General features: G+C 54.9%; 1 protein-coding gene across 1 annotated transcript in view; it reads right to left on the reverse strand.

The window, feature by feature from the left end:
* Positions 1 to 20,490, reverse strand: part of ELL (elongation factor for RNA polymerase II) — a 67,330-nt gene that overhangs the window by 13,474 nt on the left and 33,366 nt on the right. Inside the window, exons 2-4 of the mRNA XM_081284950.1 lie at positions 9,836 to 9,883; positions 2,699 to 2,820; positions 2,357 to 2,520 (exon numbers count right to left, since the gene is read on the reverse strand). Of these exons, the coding sequence (XP_081141076.1) occupies positions 2,357 to 2,520; positions 2,699 to 2,820; positions 9,836 to 9,883 (334 nt within the window). The remainder of the gene's footprint in view (positions 1 to 2,356; positions 2,521 to 2,698; positions 2,821 to 9,835; positions 9,884 to 20,490) is intronic.

Genomic DNA, 20,490 nt, shown 5'->3' on the forward strand with positions numbered 1-20,490 from the left:
GGCGTACCCTGTGCTGGCACAGGGACTGGGAAGACAGCGGTCTAAAGTCCACACCAAGCTAAAGCTGAGCACTGGGCGGCCAAGAGTGCCACCTGCTTCCCAGCCAGCCAGCCTGTCACCTCAGGGTCCCCAGCCTCAAAGTGGGAGGTGCAGGACACAGAGGTGCTCAAGTCCTCAACTAATTGTATCAGTGTGACCTGAGTCCTAGAAACTGGAGACTTGGCCACCCTGGGGGTAGAGGGCATCTATGAACCCTTAGGTATACTAAAATGGGGCTCCCTGAACTAAAGACAGGTACCTCTGGAGTCTGGATCTCACAGTCTGGATCTCCTATACCAGCCCCACAGCTTTCCCCCACCATTTTTTTTTTTTTTTAAATAAACAGGAATAGGTGTCAGGGCCACTTCAGACAGCTGCTGCACAGACCCCAGAGGGCATGCAAGTCCCCAGCCATGGGTCCCAGTTAGTGCTTCTCTGGCAAGCGTGGCTGTGCTTGGGGTCTTGGGGACACTGAGCTTGCCCTCAGTCCCAGAGGGAACAGAGACAGAACAGGATCTAGCATACCACAACTCTGTGTGACCTCCATTCAGAAGTCACTCACCCTGTCCTCAACACTGCCCTGGCCTCCTGCAGAAGGCACCCAGCCAGGCAAGCTCGGCAGCAAATCTTGAGGACTTTGGCCACAAAGCTCTTCATGAGGACGTCCTTTTCTTTGGAACTAGGGATTGAACCCAGGGGTACTCTACCACTAAGCCATATCCCCAGCACTTTTTAGTTTTGTTTTGAGATAGGGTTCAACTAAGTTGCCCAGGTTGGCCTCAAACTCTCAATCTTGCTGCCTCAGCCTCCTGAGTTGCAGGGTTACAGGTGTGCTCCACCATGCCTGGCAAGAGGATTTCCTTTTGATCTTGTCACTCAAACTATGATCTGTGACAAGAAAATAGAATTATTTTAGAATCCCTAGGACCAGCCGCTCACACCTCTGGGGTTTGTTCAATGAGGTCCAGAGAGCAGGGCTGGCCCCTGTCCTCACAGGCTGAGAGGAAGACATGGGCCAGGGGTCAGGGAGGCCTGACACTAAAACACTCGGGGCCAGAGCCAGGACATGCAATGTTTACTCTTCAAGAAGACTGTTTCTGTGAGAATGTCAACTGCTTCAGAACCATCACTGTGCCCGATGTGGCATGATGAGAAAGTTTTTAACCAACATTTTAGCCAAAGGACCTGTGAATTTATTAATGTGTGTGGACCTTCAAGTTTCTACCTTGAAGCAAGAGCAGGTGGGTAAAGCACCCAGCTGCTTTTCCCAGGAGACACTGCCAGGTGGCTCATAGCCCAGTGCCTGCTGCAGGGGGCGGGCAGGGATTTCTGGCCGTGGAGCACACCCACTCTCGCCCAGCACTGGCCAGGACCAGCCCCTGCAGTGACCGCTGAGGCTGCATCTAGAGAGAGGTCTTTGGGGAGGAGGATGAATGTGAAATCTTCCCATGTTTTCTTTTTATTTACATTTTCTTTTAGTGATCAATATACTTTTGTTTTATTTAATTATTTTTATGTGGTGTGAGGATGGAACCCAGTGCCTCCCATGTGTTAGGCAAGCGCTCCACCACTGAGCCACGATCCAGCCCCCCCCACCCCATGTTTTCTTATAAAAGAATGAACCAAAAGACCTTGGAGGTTCTCTTGCTTTAAGCTGCTCACCTCCCCGGCCCAGAGCCTGGAGCAACCAGTGCCCCAATCCTAAACTCCTCAACCCCCGGGGGGGGGGGGGGGGGGGGGGCAGGGGAGGGGCGGGCGAGGCGCTCTCTAAAGACACCGCCTTACTCCCCTCTGGATGCTTATTAGTTTTTCCACTTTTTTTTTAAATTTATTTTTTAGTTACAGGTGGACACAGTATCTTTATTTTATTTTCATGTGGGGCTGAGGCTGGAGCCCAGTGCCTCAGCATGCGAGGCCAGCGCTCTCCCTCTGAGCCACAATCCCAGCCTTGGTTTCTCCACTTTTTCTGCAGAGCCCATTCGTTTCCCTGAGGCGGAGGTCCCCAAGGTCCCCAAGCTAAACCTATGAGGAAAGCCCACCAATTCAGATCAGAGCTCCTAGAGATCCTGGGCCCCTATGTGTACTTTGGGGTTCACAAGGCAGCAGCTGCTACGACTCGGGTGCCACCGCCAAGGTGGCTGGAACTTGCCTTCTGACCTGGAAGTTGGTGTGGGCATCTAGTCTTGCTCAGGGACTGACCCCTGTGCTGACCCACCCACCACTTCTGGTTCGAAACAGCCAGCGCCTGGCCTGGACCAGCCCGCGGCCTGGACCAGCCCGCTGCTGCCCCAGGCCCGGGCCAAGCCCCACCGCTCACCCAGGTAGCGGCCTCCGGGCTTGATGACGATGGCCCCGCGGCTCCGAGTCTCCTCCTCCGCCTGCGCCATGCTCTCACGGGCCTTCTGATAGGAGTCGTCAGTGGCGCACACTGTGACCTTGTCCTGGATGCTGCCCAGGCAGTCCAGGTGGACGTCCCCATGGCTGAAAGACACAGGGCCAGGGAGACGTGGTCATGCCCTGCCTCGCACCCACCTGGACGTGGGGCTCAGTCCCCTCCGACTCGGCAACACTGCTCAACAGAACATGTCCCAACCTGGCCAGAGGCCACAGCCAAGGCCTAGCACCCGGTCTGGGGGTCCCCAGGGCAGGGGCGCCTCACCTGGAGACGTACTGCTGGATGCAGTCGAAGCTGCCCTGGGGGCTGTCCCGGCCGATGTTGGAGAGGTAGAAGGAGAATGTCCGCGCCTCCTCGGGGCAGTCAGGCTGAGGGATGGAGATGTGCTGCGCACAGAGGGGGGGTCACTGGGAGGCCCGCTACAAGGAGGGACCCGCAGCTCCACCAGGCCCAGCTGCCCCCCAGAAGTTGCCGCCACTCAACCCTCACCCCAGGAACTCCAGCAGCTTCCTCTAAAACACACCTCTGCCATTCCTGGCAGTGACAGGACAGAGGCTGTCCCCACCTTCTGCCCTCAACAATGGTCAGGAGGGGCCTCGGGCTGTCCCTGTCTCGAGTTTTAGTAGCAGTGGCACCGTGAGCACTGAGTGTTCAGCACCTGCCCAGAGGCAGCGTCTCGTCTCCACCTGCTTATCTGGCTCTGGGGAGGTGGTTTGCCCGGGAAGTGACTCAGTTTGCGCACCCAGCAAATGGAGCGACCTGGCCTGGGCCCCAGGAAGGTGAAATGCAGTAGGACTGGCACCAGCAGACCCTCAGAATCTGCCCACTTGGCTCACAGACTCCAAGTGTCACTCATTGTCCTGTGGCCACAGATAAAGCAGGAGTGGGCCCTGAGAAGCTTAAAGATGGGCAACACTGGACCCCCATATCTAGGTAACATGTGACATGGTTTACATGTGCCACAGTCCACGTAAGCCTGGCTGCAGACCATGCGCCCAGCCCAGCACGAAACCACAACAGCCGATGGCAGTGGGCAGACGGGCAGCCATCCTAGTTCCAGCACAGACACTGGGCTCCCTGCAGGACAGCATCACCAGCCCCTGCCTCCAGCCCACCCAGGCCGGGGGAAGGCCCGGGGCTGCTGAGGAGGGAGGGAGGAAAGAGGAAGGTCTTGCAGAGCCCTGCCACCAGGGGTGACCCTTCTAAAACTCACCCCTGGGTTTGAGCACAAGTTCCTCACAGCTAATCAGACACACAGATGGGGACATGAATGGTCCGTGAGGAGAGGGCAGCAGGGGTGAGGAGTAGGCCTCATCTCCAAGCAGCCACATGTGCCCAGAGGCAGCTTAGTCTGTCTGCACTCCGGCCCTTGGGAGCCACAAGAACACAGCTCCTGAGTCACCAGGCCACACAGAGAGACACCCACCCTGCCACCTGCTGCATGGCCTCTGCTGGGATGTGGCTCTCAGAGTGGTGTGCAGGGACACAGGGAGCCACAGAAGCACCGAGCCCGGATCATCCTGAAACATAGCAAGCCTCATGTAGCCCAAGGCAAGGCCCTGCCCTGAACCAGAACAGCTGCTGCTAGGAGCCACAAGCAAATATACGATGTATGGCACCTTTGGTTGTAAAGTGACGCCAGCTAGCCACTGAGATGATTATGTTAAGATTTACATTCATATGGAAATTGGACTCCCCCGGTATTCCCTCCTACTATCCTTCCCCAACCAATGGGAACTCTCCATGAGTCCCGTAACATGAGTCCGGTAGCAGGCCAAGGTGAACAGCGGGAGTCCAATTTCCATATGAATGTAAATCTTAACATAATCATCTCAGTGGCTAGCTGGCGTCACTTTACAACCAAAGGTGCCATACATCGTATATTTGCTTGTGGCTCCTAGCAAGCTGCCCCGCCGTCCTGGTCCACAGACCCTCCTGCCCCTCGCACAGGCTGAACCTGCTCCAGAGAAAGGATCATCCCATCTGCCCTGCCCCGCCCAGTCCCAGGGCCTACCAAACACCCCTCTATGCACCTCCACCCCACGCACCCCTGCCGGGAAGGAGCCTATGTCCCTGTTGTGCTCACCACAGGCTGCACCTAGGCATGCACCCTAAGACCTCAGGGTGCTGTGCCAGGTAGGCCTCCACCACTTGTGTTTGTCTGAACACTAACATATTTTTATGAGGTTCAGAGAGGGATGGGGTGGCTTGCACTCGGTGAGAATCAACCCAACTGCCTGTGACTCACCTCAGGACGCACACGTGCTCACACACACATACACTCACACACACACACACACACTCACACACTCTCTCTCTTCCCCTCCTTAGCCTTGGCCAGAGCCGTGAGGGTGACCCTGCCCATCCAGCATGTCCTGTCTGGACACCGCTGTGGCACCTCCTCACCCAGGTAGGCACTGCATCCTGTCGACACATTCCTCTCAGTGGCAGAGTGACTGGGAACCCCCACTCACTGTAGCAACAGAGCAAACGTGACCTGGCAGGCCAGTGCATGACAGGCGAGGGAGCCTAGGACTGCGACATCTGGGGACTCCAAAGGGATCTGATCCAGCTGAGCCAGGGATGGGCGGGCCCCCTCTGCCCATCAGTCCGCTAAGCCGCCCGGGCACACGTGGTCCAGGTTCTAGCTGACACTGAGGCTCCCCTGATTCAAGTCCCAAGCTGCCCGTGGCTCTTGCCCCCGATGAGCGGCAGCTGGGGGCCCTATATGCAGCCCTGTTCGGGGCAAATTTGGACCCAACCTGAATCCAGTGAAGAAACTGGATTGGCAGGGAGCTGAGGCCAGACCAGGGCTGGTCACACAGAGAAGGTGAGCCTGGCACTTGAGGCCCCGCCCACCTACACTGCCACATCAGCAGGCAGAGTAGTGTGGGCCTGGTCAGCACCCCGAGGACCCTACCTGAGCCTTCCCAGGGTCTGGTGTGGGGGAAACATGGGGTGACAGAGGGTGACATGAAAGTGTATCCCTTTAGGTAAGAGGCTTAGGGCATGGAAATGACAGTGGGAGACTGATGCTGGGAGACCTTCATGCTCTGGTGACAACAGGAAGACACAAGAGGGCGCCTGTGGCCAGTGTTCAGGCAGGAGTTGGTTGTTGGTGAAGGTTTTGCTCCGAGCCAACCAGGGCACTCCAGTCCCAGCCCAGGGTTCAGAGGCACTGCCACACTCTGCGACCCGAGGAACGGGCTGAGCACTGCTGGCTAGTGGCCGCCACCGCGGGAGGAGCAGGAACCTTAGCTGGGAGACAGCAGGGCAGGGATGCAGGCACAGCCTGTGTCAGCCGAGCACTCACCCCTGCTCTTGGCCAGAGCCCACAGCGCGGCCACCACTTTGTGACTGCTGGAGGGGGTCTCGGCTGCCCTTTTCAGGCTACTGTCAAGTCCCAGTGACCAATGTGCTTAGGATCTCCCAGGGGCCGTCAGGGGAGTACTGCAGGGCTGCCATGTCTGATGCCAGCCCCAACTCCAGGTTATTTGGGGTTCAGGGCATCCAAGGACTCCAGTCTCCAGCCTTTGCTGCTGGTCTGACCCATGGCCACCAGGGGGCTCTGGTCCCGCCTCAGACCAGGTCTCAGCTAGAATCCTTCCAGCATGTCCCTCTGCAACCTATGTCCCAGATGAGCTCTGCAAGGTCTCTGCTGCAGGGTGTGTGTGTGTGTGGGGGGGGGGGGGAGGTAAATTAAGTTCTGGTGTCAGGGAGGACAGTGAAGGAGTGGGGAAAATCCCTCAATATTCTGCTCAGCTAAAATCAAACTAGCCAGACATGGTAGCACACGCCTGTAATCCCAGCAACTCGGGAGGCTGAGGCAGGAGGATTGCAAGTTCAAAGCCAACCTCAGCAGGTTAGAGAGGCACTGGCAACTCAGCGAAACCTTGTTTCTAAATAAGATATAAAAAAAAGGGCTGGGGAGGGCTGGGGATGTGGCTCAAGCGGTAGCGCGCTCGACTGGCATGCGTGCGGCCCGGGTTCAATCCTCAGCACCACATACCAACAAAGATGTTGTGTCCGCCGAGAACTAAAAAATAAATATTAAAAATTCTAAAAAGGGGCTGGGGATGTGGCTCAAGCGGTAGCGCGCTCGCCTGGCATGCGTGCGGCCTGGGTTCGATCCTCAGCACCACATACAAAAAAGATGTTGTGTCTGCCGAGAACTAAAAAAAATAAAATAAAATAAAATAAAAAATTCTAAAAAAAAAAAAAAGGGCTGGGGATATGGCTCAGTGGTTAAACAACCTTGGGTTCAATCCCTGGTACCAAAAAAATAAATAAAACACACACACACATATATACATATATCAACACAAACTGTCAGGCATATACCTGTGATCCCAGCAATCTGGGAGACTGATGTAAGAGGATTGCAAATTTGAGACCAGCCTGGGCAACTTAGTGAGACCCTGTCTCAAAATAAAAAAGTCCTGGGATGCAGCTCAGTGATACAGAACTTGCCTCACATGTTCAAGGCCCTGTGTTTCATCCCTAGCACTGGAGAAAAAAAAAAAAAAAAAGAAAAGAAAGAGAAAGAAAAGAAAAAGAAAAAAGAAAAGAAAATCTTTAAACTTAAAGAATTAAAACAGGAGGGGCTGGAGCTGGGGCTAGGCCTCAGTGGCAGAGTGCTTGCCTGTCATGTGTGGGGCACTGGGTTTGATCCTCAACACCACATACCCAAAAAAAAGCAAATAAAGTCATGCTGTCCATCTACAAAAAAAAAAAAAAAAAAAAAAAAAAATTAGACAAAAAAAAAGAATAAAAACAGAGGGCTGGGGATTTAGCTCAGTGGCAGAGCGCTTGCCTAGCACACACAAGGCCCTGAGTTTGGTCCTCAGTCTTGAAAAGGAAAAAAAGGGGGGGGGGAATAAAAACAGATGGCAGTGTGGGTCCAGGTGTGTCTATGTAACACATGCAGGCACCTAGACTCTGACCAAGCAGGATCTCTCCAGCCAGAGGGCCGCTCAGGTAGCGTTTGTGTTCTTCATTGTGTTCAGTTCCCAGTGAACTCGCAGAGCAGAAGCACATTAAGCTTTCTGAAGAGAGTGACTCGAGTGGCTGACCATGATGTCCAGGAGCAAGCAGCCTCTGCCACCCAGTGAAGGGCCTTGCTTCCTCTTCACACCCAGGTGTTTTCTAAGTTACAGGTTGTGCCCACCTGAGATTTCCAGGCTGTTTGGTCTCTGCATAAGGATGCTCCTAATTCTGAGACCCCCTTATTATTATTACTTTTTGGTATCAGAGATTGAACCCAGGGGTCCTTTACACTGAGCCACATCTCCAGTCCTTTTTATCTTTTATTTTGAGGCAGGGTCTTGCTAAGTTGCTTACAGACTTCTTACTTGCTGAGGCTGGTCTTGAATTTGTAATCCTCCTGCCCCAGCCTCCTGAGTGGCCAGTATTACAGGCATGCGCCAGTATACCCGGCTATCCCCTGATTTTTTTTATTTAAACAGTTTTATTTATTTATTTATTTCTCTCTTTCTTTCTTTCTTTTTCTTTCTTCTCTCTCCTTCTTTCCTTCTTTCTTTTAATTGTAGATGGACACAATATCTTTATTTATTTACTTTTATGCAGTGCTGAGGATCAAACCCAGGACCTCCCACATGCTAGGCAAGTGCTCTACCACTAAGGCACAACCCCAGCCCCTATCCCCTGATTTTTTAGGGCATTTCTAAGTTATCTCTGTTCCACACAACAAAGCATCAAGCATGCCTGTTGGCAAACCCTTGGACACATCACTAATATTACTCCCGTAGAATCCACCTCTTAGGCACACGGACACGGTCAGAGACCTCAGACAAGTGCTGTAGACCTTCTAGAGACCTTTATCCAGACACCACTGCTACACACAGTCATAGCATATGGAACAGCCCTGCTGTTTGAAAACAACTGCTATTTTTCTTTCTTGTTTCATCAACTGGGATTTTGCTGATAATTTCTGGAGGTGGGGCCAGCCAGGTGGGGTTTCATTTCCCCTTGGAGATAAAAGCTTACAAGTGCTCCCCAGACAGCCACAGCCATGGTGTCACGAGAGGGCAGAAAGCCCAAGGGCACACGAGCAAAAGGCAAGTGCAGCAAAGTATGTGACTCCAGAGGCCACATGTGCCACAGGTGGCCCTGTTCTCAGGGAACCTAGCTCCACAGAATCTGTTGGCTCTGCATGTCAGCTTCCTGGGGGCCTGTCTCTCATAGCACTTACTGTAGTGGCGAGGTGGGCCACTGTGTGCTCAGACTAGGAGGACATGCACACCAGTGGCCGAGCTTGTCCTGGGCCACAGGGAGGACACTGTTCTCCTGACATCAAGTTCAACCTGCAAACGCCCTTTCTGGTGGACAGCCTCTCCCCCATCGTGTGGACTAGGAGAAGGAGGGATGGAGGGAAGAATGTCCTACTGCTCAGGAGGTCAGGATGGCTCTGAACACCAGGGGGCACTGTGGAGCCAAGCAAGCACAAGTCAAGGCCAGCCGCTTCTTGACACTGACCTCTGATCCCCAGGGGAAGGTAAAGGGGAGGTGGCCAAAAGGTAGCCACAGATTCAGGAATCCCACCATCCACTGCACTCCAGTTCAGGTGGGTGACAGAGGTATCTATCAATGTGGTTATCATCTACAACCAATTGGGTGGAAGTAGGTAAAGATGACCCACAGGTCTGAGTGGCCCTGCCCAACAGCTGAAGGCCTTAAGGGGGAACTGAGGATTTCCGGAGGAGAGAGACACTTCCAAGGCAGCCTGGGGCCTCTGACCCACCTTAGGGACTGCAGCCTTTCAGGGGCTGCAGAGACTTCCTTACTATGGATCCTTTCACACCTGGTCACACAGGCACTTGAAGATACACACTGCAGCACCCAGGGGCTCTGGAAAATCCGCTGACCATCTCGTCCACCCTCCTGCTGTGAGGAGCCCCAGGTGGGAGGAAGGATGGGTACAACATGGCAACTTCAAACACACACACGCACACATGCAATCCCAATGGCTCGGGAAGCTGAAGCAGGAGAATCCCAAGTTCAAAGCCAGCCTCAGCAATTCAGCGAGGCACTAAGCAACTCAGGGAGACCCTGTCTCTAAGTAAAATACAAAATGGGGCTGGGGATGTGGCGCAGTGGCAATGGCTTCAGGAAGGGGGCCTTCTGAGGAGAGCTGCCCTCTGCCCAGCAACAAGCTGCCATGGGCACTGGGAGCCTGGCTGAGGTGGCCGTGGGCCTAGGGCCACTCAGAGGACCTCAACTGGACACAGGCCAGGCTGACAGGCCCAGGGCCCCAACCTGGCACAGAAGTGGACAGGGCCAAAACGCTGCCTGCCCCGAGCCTGCTCCATGCCCTGAAGCAAGCGCAGGCTGAAGGCGGCGGAGCTCCCTTGAGCGCAAATAGATTGAGGCCAAAAGACTTACCCCTTGGCTTCCTTGAAATCGGATTGATGGTCTCAGTGACAGAGAATCCTGCAAAAAAAAGAGGGGTGGGTGTCAATAAAGACCTTTAGAAATGTGGACTCAAGTTTCCATTATGAAGGAGCAGGACCTCAAGGACAGTGATTTTAGGAAAGGTGAAAGAAAACACGCTCGGGTGTGGAAACTGCAGGGCAGGCCACCGGAAGCGGGGTTTGGAAGGGTCAGCAGGAGCTTCACAGGCGGGCAACAGGGAGAGGCTGGCAGCAGGCCCAGGAGTCCAGAATCAAGAATGTGTTCCATGTCCTCAGAGGCCACTGTTGGCCTGTGGCTCCCATGGGGAGAGAGAAGGGAATCAGGGCTCAGGTGTCGTGGCCCCACAGTCCTACCGGGAAACAGAGAGGACAGGATGTAGCGACCCAGATCACACAAACTCCCTGAGCCCCTGCACGTGTGGGGACGGCCCTTCTCCATTCTCACAGTTCCCGTTAGTCCCCTAAACTGGCTGAGTCCCGCCTAAATACGCCCTTCAGGTGGAACCCGGAGCGCAGCAGCCAGCAGAGCCCAGGCAGACTCGGCCGGCAGGATGGGATCCCCATCTGTCCAGCGCCCCAGCACAGTTTCTGAGCAGTCTATCACCTGCTTGGGACATCAGAATTTCTAAAGAAAAAAAACTGTACTAAAAACCTACAAGCTTTAGCTCCTCAGAGATCATACCTCTGGTGGCACTGCGGAGAGAACGTGGGCCCTGAGCAGGCACCCTCCGAGTCCCAGAGCCATCCGTGGAGGGTTAGGACTGGTCACCTCGACCCCCAGCCCCCAATCCCCCCCTGCACCTGCCCATCCCCTCAAGGTCCAGAACTGTCTTCCTGCACGAGACACCCACCCAGGCCCACTGGTGTCCCCTGCTCTCCTCTCCTTGGCACTCTGGCCTCCCCACTCAGACCCTGGTTCCAGCTCCACTGGTCAAAGGTCTTCCCAGCAAGCAAAGCTCCACTGTGTCTGCAGGGGCCTCCTGCCGATCCTGCCCTCTGCAGAGCAGACCAGGGGCTAGTGGAGTAGAGAAACCACCTGTGCTCCAGGGGACAGAAGCAGACACAACACCACACCCCAGGTCAGTTCTGAGTCTGCCCTTTGGAACTCAGGCGCCTCCCAGGTCCACAGCTGGAGGCCATGGCCGAGGCTCCCCCTTTGCATAGGGAGGGATGCTAACAGCCTGGGGTACAGGAGTGCAGAGAACAAGAACCAGAGCCCAGGCCCAGCACTGGGCATGAAAGGAGATACCACGAGCAGGGACAGGGCGGAATGTGAGGGGACTGGCTTTACTAGCTCTACGATGGCCTTGAGCTAAGAGGGTCACTTGGCTAGCTGAGACCCTGTGGCCATGCATGGCACCCAGGGAGAGGCTCCAAGGGCCCCCTCCTGTGCGGGTCCTGCGATCCAGACACTACAGGCACAAACATCACCTTGCTGCAGATGCAGGGCAGCTCAGAAAGGGCTGACCCTGGCCCACAATCCACAGCCTGACCACCACCCGGGTGGCAAGGCCCTTGGGGATATGCAGCACCTAGCCGGGACCACAGCCGGACTGGGCCCTCAGGAGTGCAGTGTTCAGTGACCATGGCTTGGAATTCAGTTGTGGATGGGCCTGAGGAAGAAGACCTACAGGGGTCCATAGATGCGTGGGAAGACGTGGGGGTGCCCTGACTCCTCAGGGAATGCAAACCCTAACCGCAGGGAGGTCCCTGGATGCACCCAGCCAGCCAGCGAAGACCAAAGAGGTGGATAACACCGAATGCTGGTGGGGACAAGTGAATCCAGAAGTATCCAGAACCCTTGCCAGCTGCTAGTGCCAACGAACAAAGTGCAGCTGGGATGGACACAGGTCTGGCAGGTGTTTTTCTCCCCCCTGGCACCAGGCATGGAACCCAGGGCCTGGAGCATGCTAGGAAAGCGCTCTACCCCTGAGCCCCACACCCAGGCCCTGGAAAGGCTGGGGAAGTTTACACCCCCAGCATTCCCGCTCCTGGGAAGACCCAAGAGAAGTGAATGCTCTTCTTACTGAAAACTTACACCTGAACCTCCCCAGTAGTCTCCTACAGTGTCCAAAAAGAGACAACAACCCAAATGTCTGTCAACTCGTGGAGAGACCCACACGGCAGAATATTCCCAGCAATACAAAAAACAGACTGCCACGGACACGCACAGAGGAACCTCAGCACCAGCCAGGTGGCAGAGACCCACAAATTCCCAGAACAGGCAGAACTGGAGACACCAAGCAGGTCAACTCGTTTCCAGGGCCAAGGAGCGGAGCAGGAGGGGTCACACGGGGGCTCACGGGTGGCCCCGGGTGGCCAGACACTGACAATGCGAGTGCTTCATGGGACGCACACTATATACCTCTGTGATGCCACTGGCTGCCCTCTTGACTTACACGGGTCTTTGCCAACCTGGGGGCTTTGGAGTGACATTCTCTGGACACACGTAGGCCATTCATGCTGGGACTGAACCCGAGTGCCACACACGCCCAGCTCACACTCCGACACTCAGCTACGTCCACGGGCTCCATTCACCATTTTTTTTTAATATTTATTTTGTAGTTATAGGTGGACACAATATTTTACATTTGTGTGGGCTGAGGATAGAACCCAGTGCCTCGCACGCGCTAGGCGAGCGCTCCACCACTGAGCCACGGCCCTGCCTTGTTCACCATTTTTAACACACAAGTGAGATGAAGCGGGTGAAAGGAAACCAGCAAAGACATAAGATCCACACAGAACAAAGGAGCCCCCACAGCAGAGTGACCCTGCCTGTCGTCACTTCCAAAGACCTCTGTGACACTGAAGCATCAGCCCTCACGGGCCAGGGAGTGTGAGACTGAGATCAGAATCAGGGAAGGGCTCCTGGTGAGAAGCCAGGGGGGTACAGCCTGGAGCGGGGTCTGGGGATGCTGGGGTGGCACAGAGCAGGTAGGGAGCAGGCCCCCAAGCCTCCACAGGCCCACGTTACTCCAGCACCATCATCTACTGCTCACTCCATGCCAAGACCTCTGTGGGATGACCACGTGACAGAGACAGGGCCACAATGTGGCACAGGAGCCAGGAAGGTGCACCATCCTAGGACTGTGCTGGGGGTCTGGTGGTGGGGCCACCAATGACAGCACCCTCAACTGGCTCAGCTCTCCCGCCATCCCCGCCATCAGTGAAGCACTCACCGCCTTCTGTAGCTGATGCCAACTGGGTTGTCTGGATGACTCTTCCTCTAAAGTTGCTCACTTCCCAAGGGTATTCCCAGGAAGAGGACTCAGCAGTCAAGAGCCCAGCCTTTCTCTGCAACACTGGGACAGCCAACCTCAAGTGCCTGTCCCCACGTGACCTGGCTGTCAACACAGATCTGGGCTCCTGGCCATGTGAGCTTGTGTAGTGTCTCCTCCCTCCAGCAAACGAGGCCCTTCTTGTCAACAACAGAGCATTTCACTAGGACCGTCTCTTACACACACACACACACACACACACACAGGGACAACACTCTGCATACCACCTGTCCAGCCATTCACAAAAATGGGCATCCAAACCAATATCCGACTAAGTCACAGTCCCTGTGCAGGCTGGCAGACAGGGCACCTGCTTCCCAAGACACAGAATAAAGGGAGGAGCACTGCTCGCTGTTCCCAAATGTGCCTGATGATGACAGTTGTATTATAATGGCCCTTAGCCCATGTGTCCAACAGATGACAACCAGTCAGATTAACCAGTGTCAGGGAACATGTGTGACAAAGGGCAAGCCCTGTCTCCTGGCACCAGAGGTGCCCCTCCAGGCAGGTGGTCTGGTTAACACAGCTGTAGCTGCTGGGCTGGCCACGGCTGTCAGCCTATCAGCTACTCCATGACAGTGCAGGTGGCCTTGACCCCTTCTGCAAAGTTCTCCACCCAGGCACCTGCTAGCAAGCGGCCCACCTGCCCCTGCATATCCCTTGGGTTCCCAGAGGAAACAGGCCCACCAGCACCGCAGGGGAAGGGTGTCCCTCAGAGGGCCGAGGAAGCCTCTGACTCTGGAGTATCCCGAGTACCCACATGTGTCCACCTGTCTCAAACTCCCAGCTCAAGAGTTCTAGCATCCTTTTAAAAAATGCCACAAAGGGGCTGGGGATGTGGCTCAAGCGGTAGCGCGCTCCCCTGGCATGCGCTCGGCCCGGGTTCGATCCTCAGCACCACATACCAACAAAGATGTTGTGTCCGCCGAGAACTAAGAAAAAATAAATATTAAAATTCTCTCTCTCTCTCTCTCTTTAAAAAAAATGCCACAAAATAAAAATTGTAACAGATTTAAGAAAACAAATTTTCTGAAGAGCTTTCGAGTGCACTAGAACTGTGTTCCCAACATCCAGCAAAGCGGCCACCAGGCACCCACAGTCTGCGGTGTCTGCAGGGGAGGGGCTTGGAATGGCATCTATTTTTCGATCAAAGTAGGGTGGCTGTTTTCTTAAACAAAAGTCCTCAGGTGACACTGAGCAGCTGCTAACCAACAAATACACTTACTTTAAATGACTCCCAGCACACCCCCGTCACCTGAGAACCTACTGATGAAGCCCCAGCCAGCAAGTCAGCTGTGGAGCGAGGGGCAGGCTGAGGAGAACCCAGCATCTGATGGCGCCCCCCCCCTTTTTATTTTTTTGGCGAGGCTGGGGATGGAGCCCGAGCTCTCCCGTGTGCCAGGCCGACCCTCCGTGACTGAGCCCCATCCCCAGCCTGTGAGCTCTCCTGGAACCTGCCTCCTGGGCTTGTCTCAGGCAGGCTGCTTGTGGATGTGGCGGTCTCAGCACCTGCTGGAGAAGCAGCCCCGGCCTCCATTCTCCCCTCTCCCCTGAGGCGGGTGGAACCATCCAGGACTTTTTCTGCTCCAGTCAGCAAGCTGGGGGCAGACACAATGTGGGTCCCACTAGGAAGTCGAGGGGTATCTGCTGGGCACACGATGCACAAAGCCCCAGCAAAGGCTGGGTGCCAACCCTGAGGACCTGGGGGCAAGCAGCCAGGGCAGCACCCAGCCCTGCCCCATGCCAGTTAGCGTCCGGAAAGGTGCCCAGCAAGGAGCAGGTGCAGAGCAAGGCCTCCCGAGCCAGTGCTTGGGTCTGCCCCTGAAGCAGTGGTACTGCACACTGGCAGCACAGGAAGACCTGAGTGGTGACTGTTTCCGAAGGCTCCTAAGAAGCAGGGGCAACTCAGCCTTGCAGCCGCAGGCCCATGCCCTCCCGACTCCTGTGGGCAGTGTGCAGAGAGCTGAGACCCAGCTGCCCCGGGGAGCAGCAGGCAGCCCTGCGTCCACCAGCACTGTAGCCCCCGCGTCTGGGAAGGGGGAAGCGGGAGGGGGTTTCTGGGAACACATCTGTAGGTGACATGCCAAGAGCTGTCTGTCAGCAGAATCGCTGAACGCCACCACAAAACTTGGGGAGCTCAAAGAGGATCACGCGACTGGTCTAAACACAGCAAGTCTGAATTCCGGCGCCCTGGGACACAGCAGAGTCTACCCCACTCAGCACTGGTGTCTAGCACAGTGCCAGGCACACAGTGGACTCAGGTCATGTTTGCTGATGGACAGACCGAAGGACAAATGGCTGCCTTGCAGAATCCCCCTGGCCCCACACAAGCAAGCACCCATGTAGGCCAGGATCTGGGACGGACAGTGCAGCCATGGCTCCCCACAGTGGGCACGGGAGCCCAGAGAGGGGACGAGTGAAGGGATCCCCAATAGCCCAGAGCACTCCTGAGGAGCCTCCAGCCCACAGGTGTGGGGAGCCCAGGGTGGGGAGGCAGTAGGAGACTGAGGAGGTCAAAGGGGCTGGGACATGCGGGCAGAGACCCCAGAGAGGTGGAGCAGGGACTGGGACCTGCACAAGGCCTGAGTGGCTGTGGCTGAGAAGACACTTCAAGAGGCAGGGCTGGGAGCCTTGGAGACACCGAGGGCACTCAGTGGGACAGCTAAACTAGCCCTGGGTAAAGACCTCTCTCAGCTCCCCTTATTAAAAGGAGCTGGAAAACAATTCCAAGGGACCGACTGACCCACTCCTGATCAAACTGCAGGCAGCAGCAGGAACACAGCAAGGGCAGGAAGTCCAGCACCCCAAAACAGAATCCTCCAAACACACTCCAAGCTGCAAAGCATGACCCCGGGGTCGGGGGAAAAAGTCAGTCAGTAGAGGCAAGCCCAGAGGACAGAAGGCAGAATTAAGAGATGAGGGTTGGGTTGTGGCTCAGCGGTAGAGCGCTGGCCTCGCACATTCAAGACCCTGGGTTCGATCCTCAGCACCACATAAAAAAAAATAAATAAGTGAAATAAAGGTGTTGTGACCAACTACAACTAAAAAATAAATGTTAAAAAAAAGAATTAAGAGATGAGCTTCAGATTCGCTATTATAAACTTTAAAAGCTTGAACTGGGTACATAGTTCGGGGTAGAGGGCTTGCCTCGCATGCTCAACGCTGTGGGTTCAATCCCAGTACCAGATAAACAGATAAGTAAAGAAAAATCAATAACAAAGGCTCCGGAAAGCCAGGTGTGGTGGCACACATCTGTCATCCCAGTCGACGTAGGAGGGTCACAGGTTTGATCTCAGCCTGGGCAACAGAGTAAGGCTGACCCACTCCTGATCCAACTCCTGTCGCTACATGCTGCTCCAAAGAAGAAGGGTGGGGTCCAGGGCTTACATTAACCACACCTGAACTGATGAGAAGAGAAACAGGAGGGACCAGGAGAGACGCACCGCAACAGAGAAACACATCTGAAATGAGAAGTTCACCAGGAGGAATGAACAGCAGACACTGCAGAAGAAAAGCTTAGTGAATGGAGACAAAACCACAGAAACTACCAGAATGAGTCACACAGTGAATGGACATCCTAAAGGAAAATAAGCCTAGCCTCGGTGATGAGGGGGACGCTGGCCATGAGGTCCACCATACGCAGAACTGGGGCTGCGGTGTGGCTCAGAGCTGGCGCGTCTGCCTAGCATGAGAGGCTCTGGTTCGCTCCCCAGCACGCAAACCAAACCAAACCAAAAAGTCACAACGGACTCACATCAGAGCCCAAAGGATGGACAAAGCATCTCAAAAAGTAATGACTCCGGGGCTGGGGATGTGGCTCAAGCGGTAGCGCGCTCGCCTGGCATGCGTGCAGCCCGGGTTCAATCCTCAGCACCACATACCAACAAAGATGTTGTGTCCGCCGAGAACTAAAAAATAAATATTAAAAAAAAAAAAAAATTCTCTCTCTCTCTCTCCTCACTCTCTTAAAAAAAAAAAAAAAGGGCTGGGGATGTGGCTCAAGTGGTAGCGCGCTCACCTGGCATGCGTGCGGCCTGGGTTCGATCCTCAGCACCACATACCAACAAAGATGCACCACATACCAACAAAGATGTTGTATCCGCCGAGAACTAAAAAATAAAAATTAAAAAAAAAAAAAAAAAAAAGTAATGACTCCAAATCCACAAATGTGATGAACACTACGAATTCACAGATCGCAGCCTCATCAGCCCCACCACGAAAACCAAGAACTGCGGGGGGGGGGGGGGGGGGGGCAGCGGCAGGTCAGCGCAGCCCCAACCGACACTCCATGCACTCCCCACACCTCGGTCACAGGCCCAACAACAACCAAGGATGTCTCCAGAGCACTGAGGGTAAAACACAGCCAACCTTGAATTTCACAGACACACGGATTGCACCCGGAGGGCACGCTGGGCAGAGGGCATGTGGGACCCAGACGAGGCGGGCTCATTTCTTTTCTATAAATACCCTTTGAGGCACTCAAAACAACAGTCAAGTTCAGGTTCTAAAGGTGGCACTATGGATAGTGACAAGAACACAAGGACTAGGAGGGGAAATGGGCTGGACTGCGGGAGGCAGCCCAAGGCACTGTGCCCTAAGAGTAAATGGTGGGCAGCGACAGTGTGGGCGCTCCAGGGCTGCCCGCTGCACCCAGAGGGCATCAGCAGATGGGCATCTACAAGCAGGTAGCCAGAGCCCAGATCGCAAGTCGAGCCAGGCAGAATCAGGTGTTACCCTGGACCCACCTGGGCATGGCGGGCTGTCTGCTCCCTCCAGGACCCCACAACTCAGAGTCAGGGCCCACCAATGTCATTCTCATCTAAACAACAGGACAAAGGGCCCAAACTAGCCTGTGGCACTGGTAACAATAGGCACTGTTTCTTGGTCACTGCAGTAGCTTTGGGGCTGGATGTGAGAAGTCACTGGGTAACTGAAGGAAAGGACACTCCTCCCCACTGTCTGCACACCTGGATACCCCACCCACCCAGACTCCACAGGCCCTCTGAGGGATCATGTCACCCCCATTGCAGGGTCAGAGGTGACATCCTCCCCCAAACCCTCTCTAGTTCACGAGTCAAATCAGGCCCCTGTGGGTTAAAGGTCTGTGTCGCAGCAGCTTGGCACAGGGATAAGCCAGGAGCCCCCACAGACAGATACAACTCCCTGGTACTCTGCTTTGGGCCAAGGGCCCCAGCCATGAGTCTCGAGGCCTGGCAGAGTCACAATAGATGGACCACCAGGGCCAGAAGCGTTGTCCAGGACAGGTGGGAAGGTGGGGGCCAGGCTACGTGTAGGCTGAGAAGCCTCTCATAGAGGACATGTCTCAAAGAGGCACAGCAGAGACATGGGCATCTTGTCACTCGGCCTGGATACCTGCTGGAACTGGGGCGCACACTCAGGAACCACCTCAGGCAGTGTCCCTCCATGAAGAGACACACCTCAAGAGAGGGATATCTGCGGAAGGAAAGGGGGAGGGGGGGGGGCAGTGTCAGGTGGCATGAGGCAGGGGGAGGAAACCTTGAACACTCACTGCTGGTCTGAGAACAGGACAGAAGGAACCTCTCCATGACCCAGAATCCCCTGATCCTCTCCCCAAAGAGAAGAGTACTTCCTAGGGTGAAGCAACAGGAAGTGGTTTATGAAATCCACCTCCAGGCCTAGCGACCAGTTTACAGAAGTACAGCCGAAAAGCATCAAGTGACATCAGCAATCCTCAGCCCCAGGGACACTGGCTGTGTCTGCAGACATTTGTGGTCACCACAGGGTGGGGGTGCTGCTGGCATCTGGTGGGTGGAGGCCAGCTACGCTGATCCATGTTCCACAAGGCACAGGACGCCCCTACCCGGGAGAACAATCTGGCTCCAACTGTCAGAAGTGCCAGGCTGAGAAGCCCTGGGGCTGACCCTGCCACAGGGAGGTGATCGTCACAGCAGAGCTCAGGAAATTCCACAGACAAGAGACCTGGTTCCATAAGAACAGATGAGAAGAAAAAGGATTGAACCTTCCAAATGACCACAGGCTCCAGAGCATGTGGACACTGATTACCCAGCCACGGTGGGAACGTCAGGGACATGGTCAGGTGAAGGTACACGGGGCAGGGCTCCAGTGATAGTACAGTGGCTGTGGACTGGGCCAAATGTGGAAAATGTGCCAAGATTAGGTTAAAAAAAGCAAGTCCTTATCTCTGGACATTAAATCTTGTCATTAGAAAGGTCAAGGGTATACAGAAAAGATATCTGGGATAGTTTTTAAAATGCTCCAACAAAACAAAATATTGAGAGTAGGACAAAGGGAAGAGGAGAGACGTGAATGGGCGGGGCCTGATTTTAACAGAGCCCTGGGACACCTGCCACCAGCCTGGGGGACTATGAGACCCTAGCTGTACCCCACAGGCTGCCTGAGGGCACACAATGCCTATATCCCCTCCCTGGGGTCCAGAAGCACTCCCTTGGCTTGGATGCTAATTCTGCCTGGACAGCACAGTCCCCTGCTGTTTACATGGGTGCATGTGCATGCGCGCGCGCACACACACACACACACACACACACACACACACCCCATGACGGGGAAACAGGGAAGGAAGGGCATCTGGATCTTCTCTAAGAGTGTGTTGCTGGTTCTACAGAGCAAATGTCAGTTCACACGCACTGATTTGACAGAGCTGGGTCACGCTTTGCAGAGGCATGTGGGGCTGAAGAGAGGAGGTTAATCCTGGGAAGAAGCCCGGCCAGCAGCCTCCTGGCAACAGCCCCCCACCTTCCAGTAAAGCGAAGACGATTGAGAAACATCTTTCAGGAAACCTCCCTGGCTTCCTGGCAGGATTAGAGTGGGACACAAGGGCTGTTTAGACTGTGAGCCACGAGCCGGGGGAAGGTGGGCCCAGTAGGTCTGGCTGAACCTACATGTTCTACCCTGAGAAGCCCAGAGATCATGGTCACCACCAGGTCAAAGCATAGAAGGGAGGTGGGCCCTTGGCAGTTCCTCCTTTCTGCTGGAAGGATGACACCAGCTGTGACCGGATGAGGAAGTCCCAACAAAGGGACTTCAAGCTGCCGTGAGCCAGGTGAGCCACACGGGAGCCGGCAGAGTGGGTACTTCTATCTAAATTCATGGAGAAGCTCAGAAGCTTATGGAAAAAAAGTCTTTTGAGAAACCTTCAGAGGGCTGGGGATCTAGCTCAGTGGGTAGGGTGCTCACCTCGCATGCACAAGGCCCTGGGGTCCATCCCCAGCACCACAAAAGAAAAAAAAGAAACCTTGACAATTAGAAAAGACCACACAGACCATTAGGGGCCCTAACACCCTCTTATGAGTTTTGCTTGCTTTTTTGGGGTCTGCAAATAAATACT

Source organism: Spermophilus citellus (genome assembly GCF_964194105.1).
Source record: "Spermophilus citellus genome assembly, chromosome: 3".
Lineage (NCBI taxonomy): Eukaryota > Metazoa > Chordata > Mammalia > Rodentia > Sciuridae > Spermophilus > Spermophilus citellus.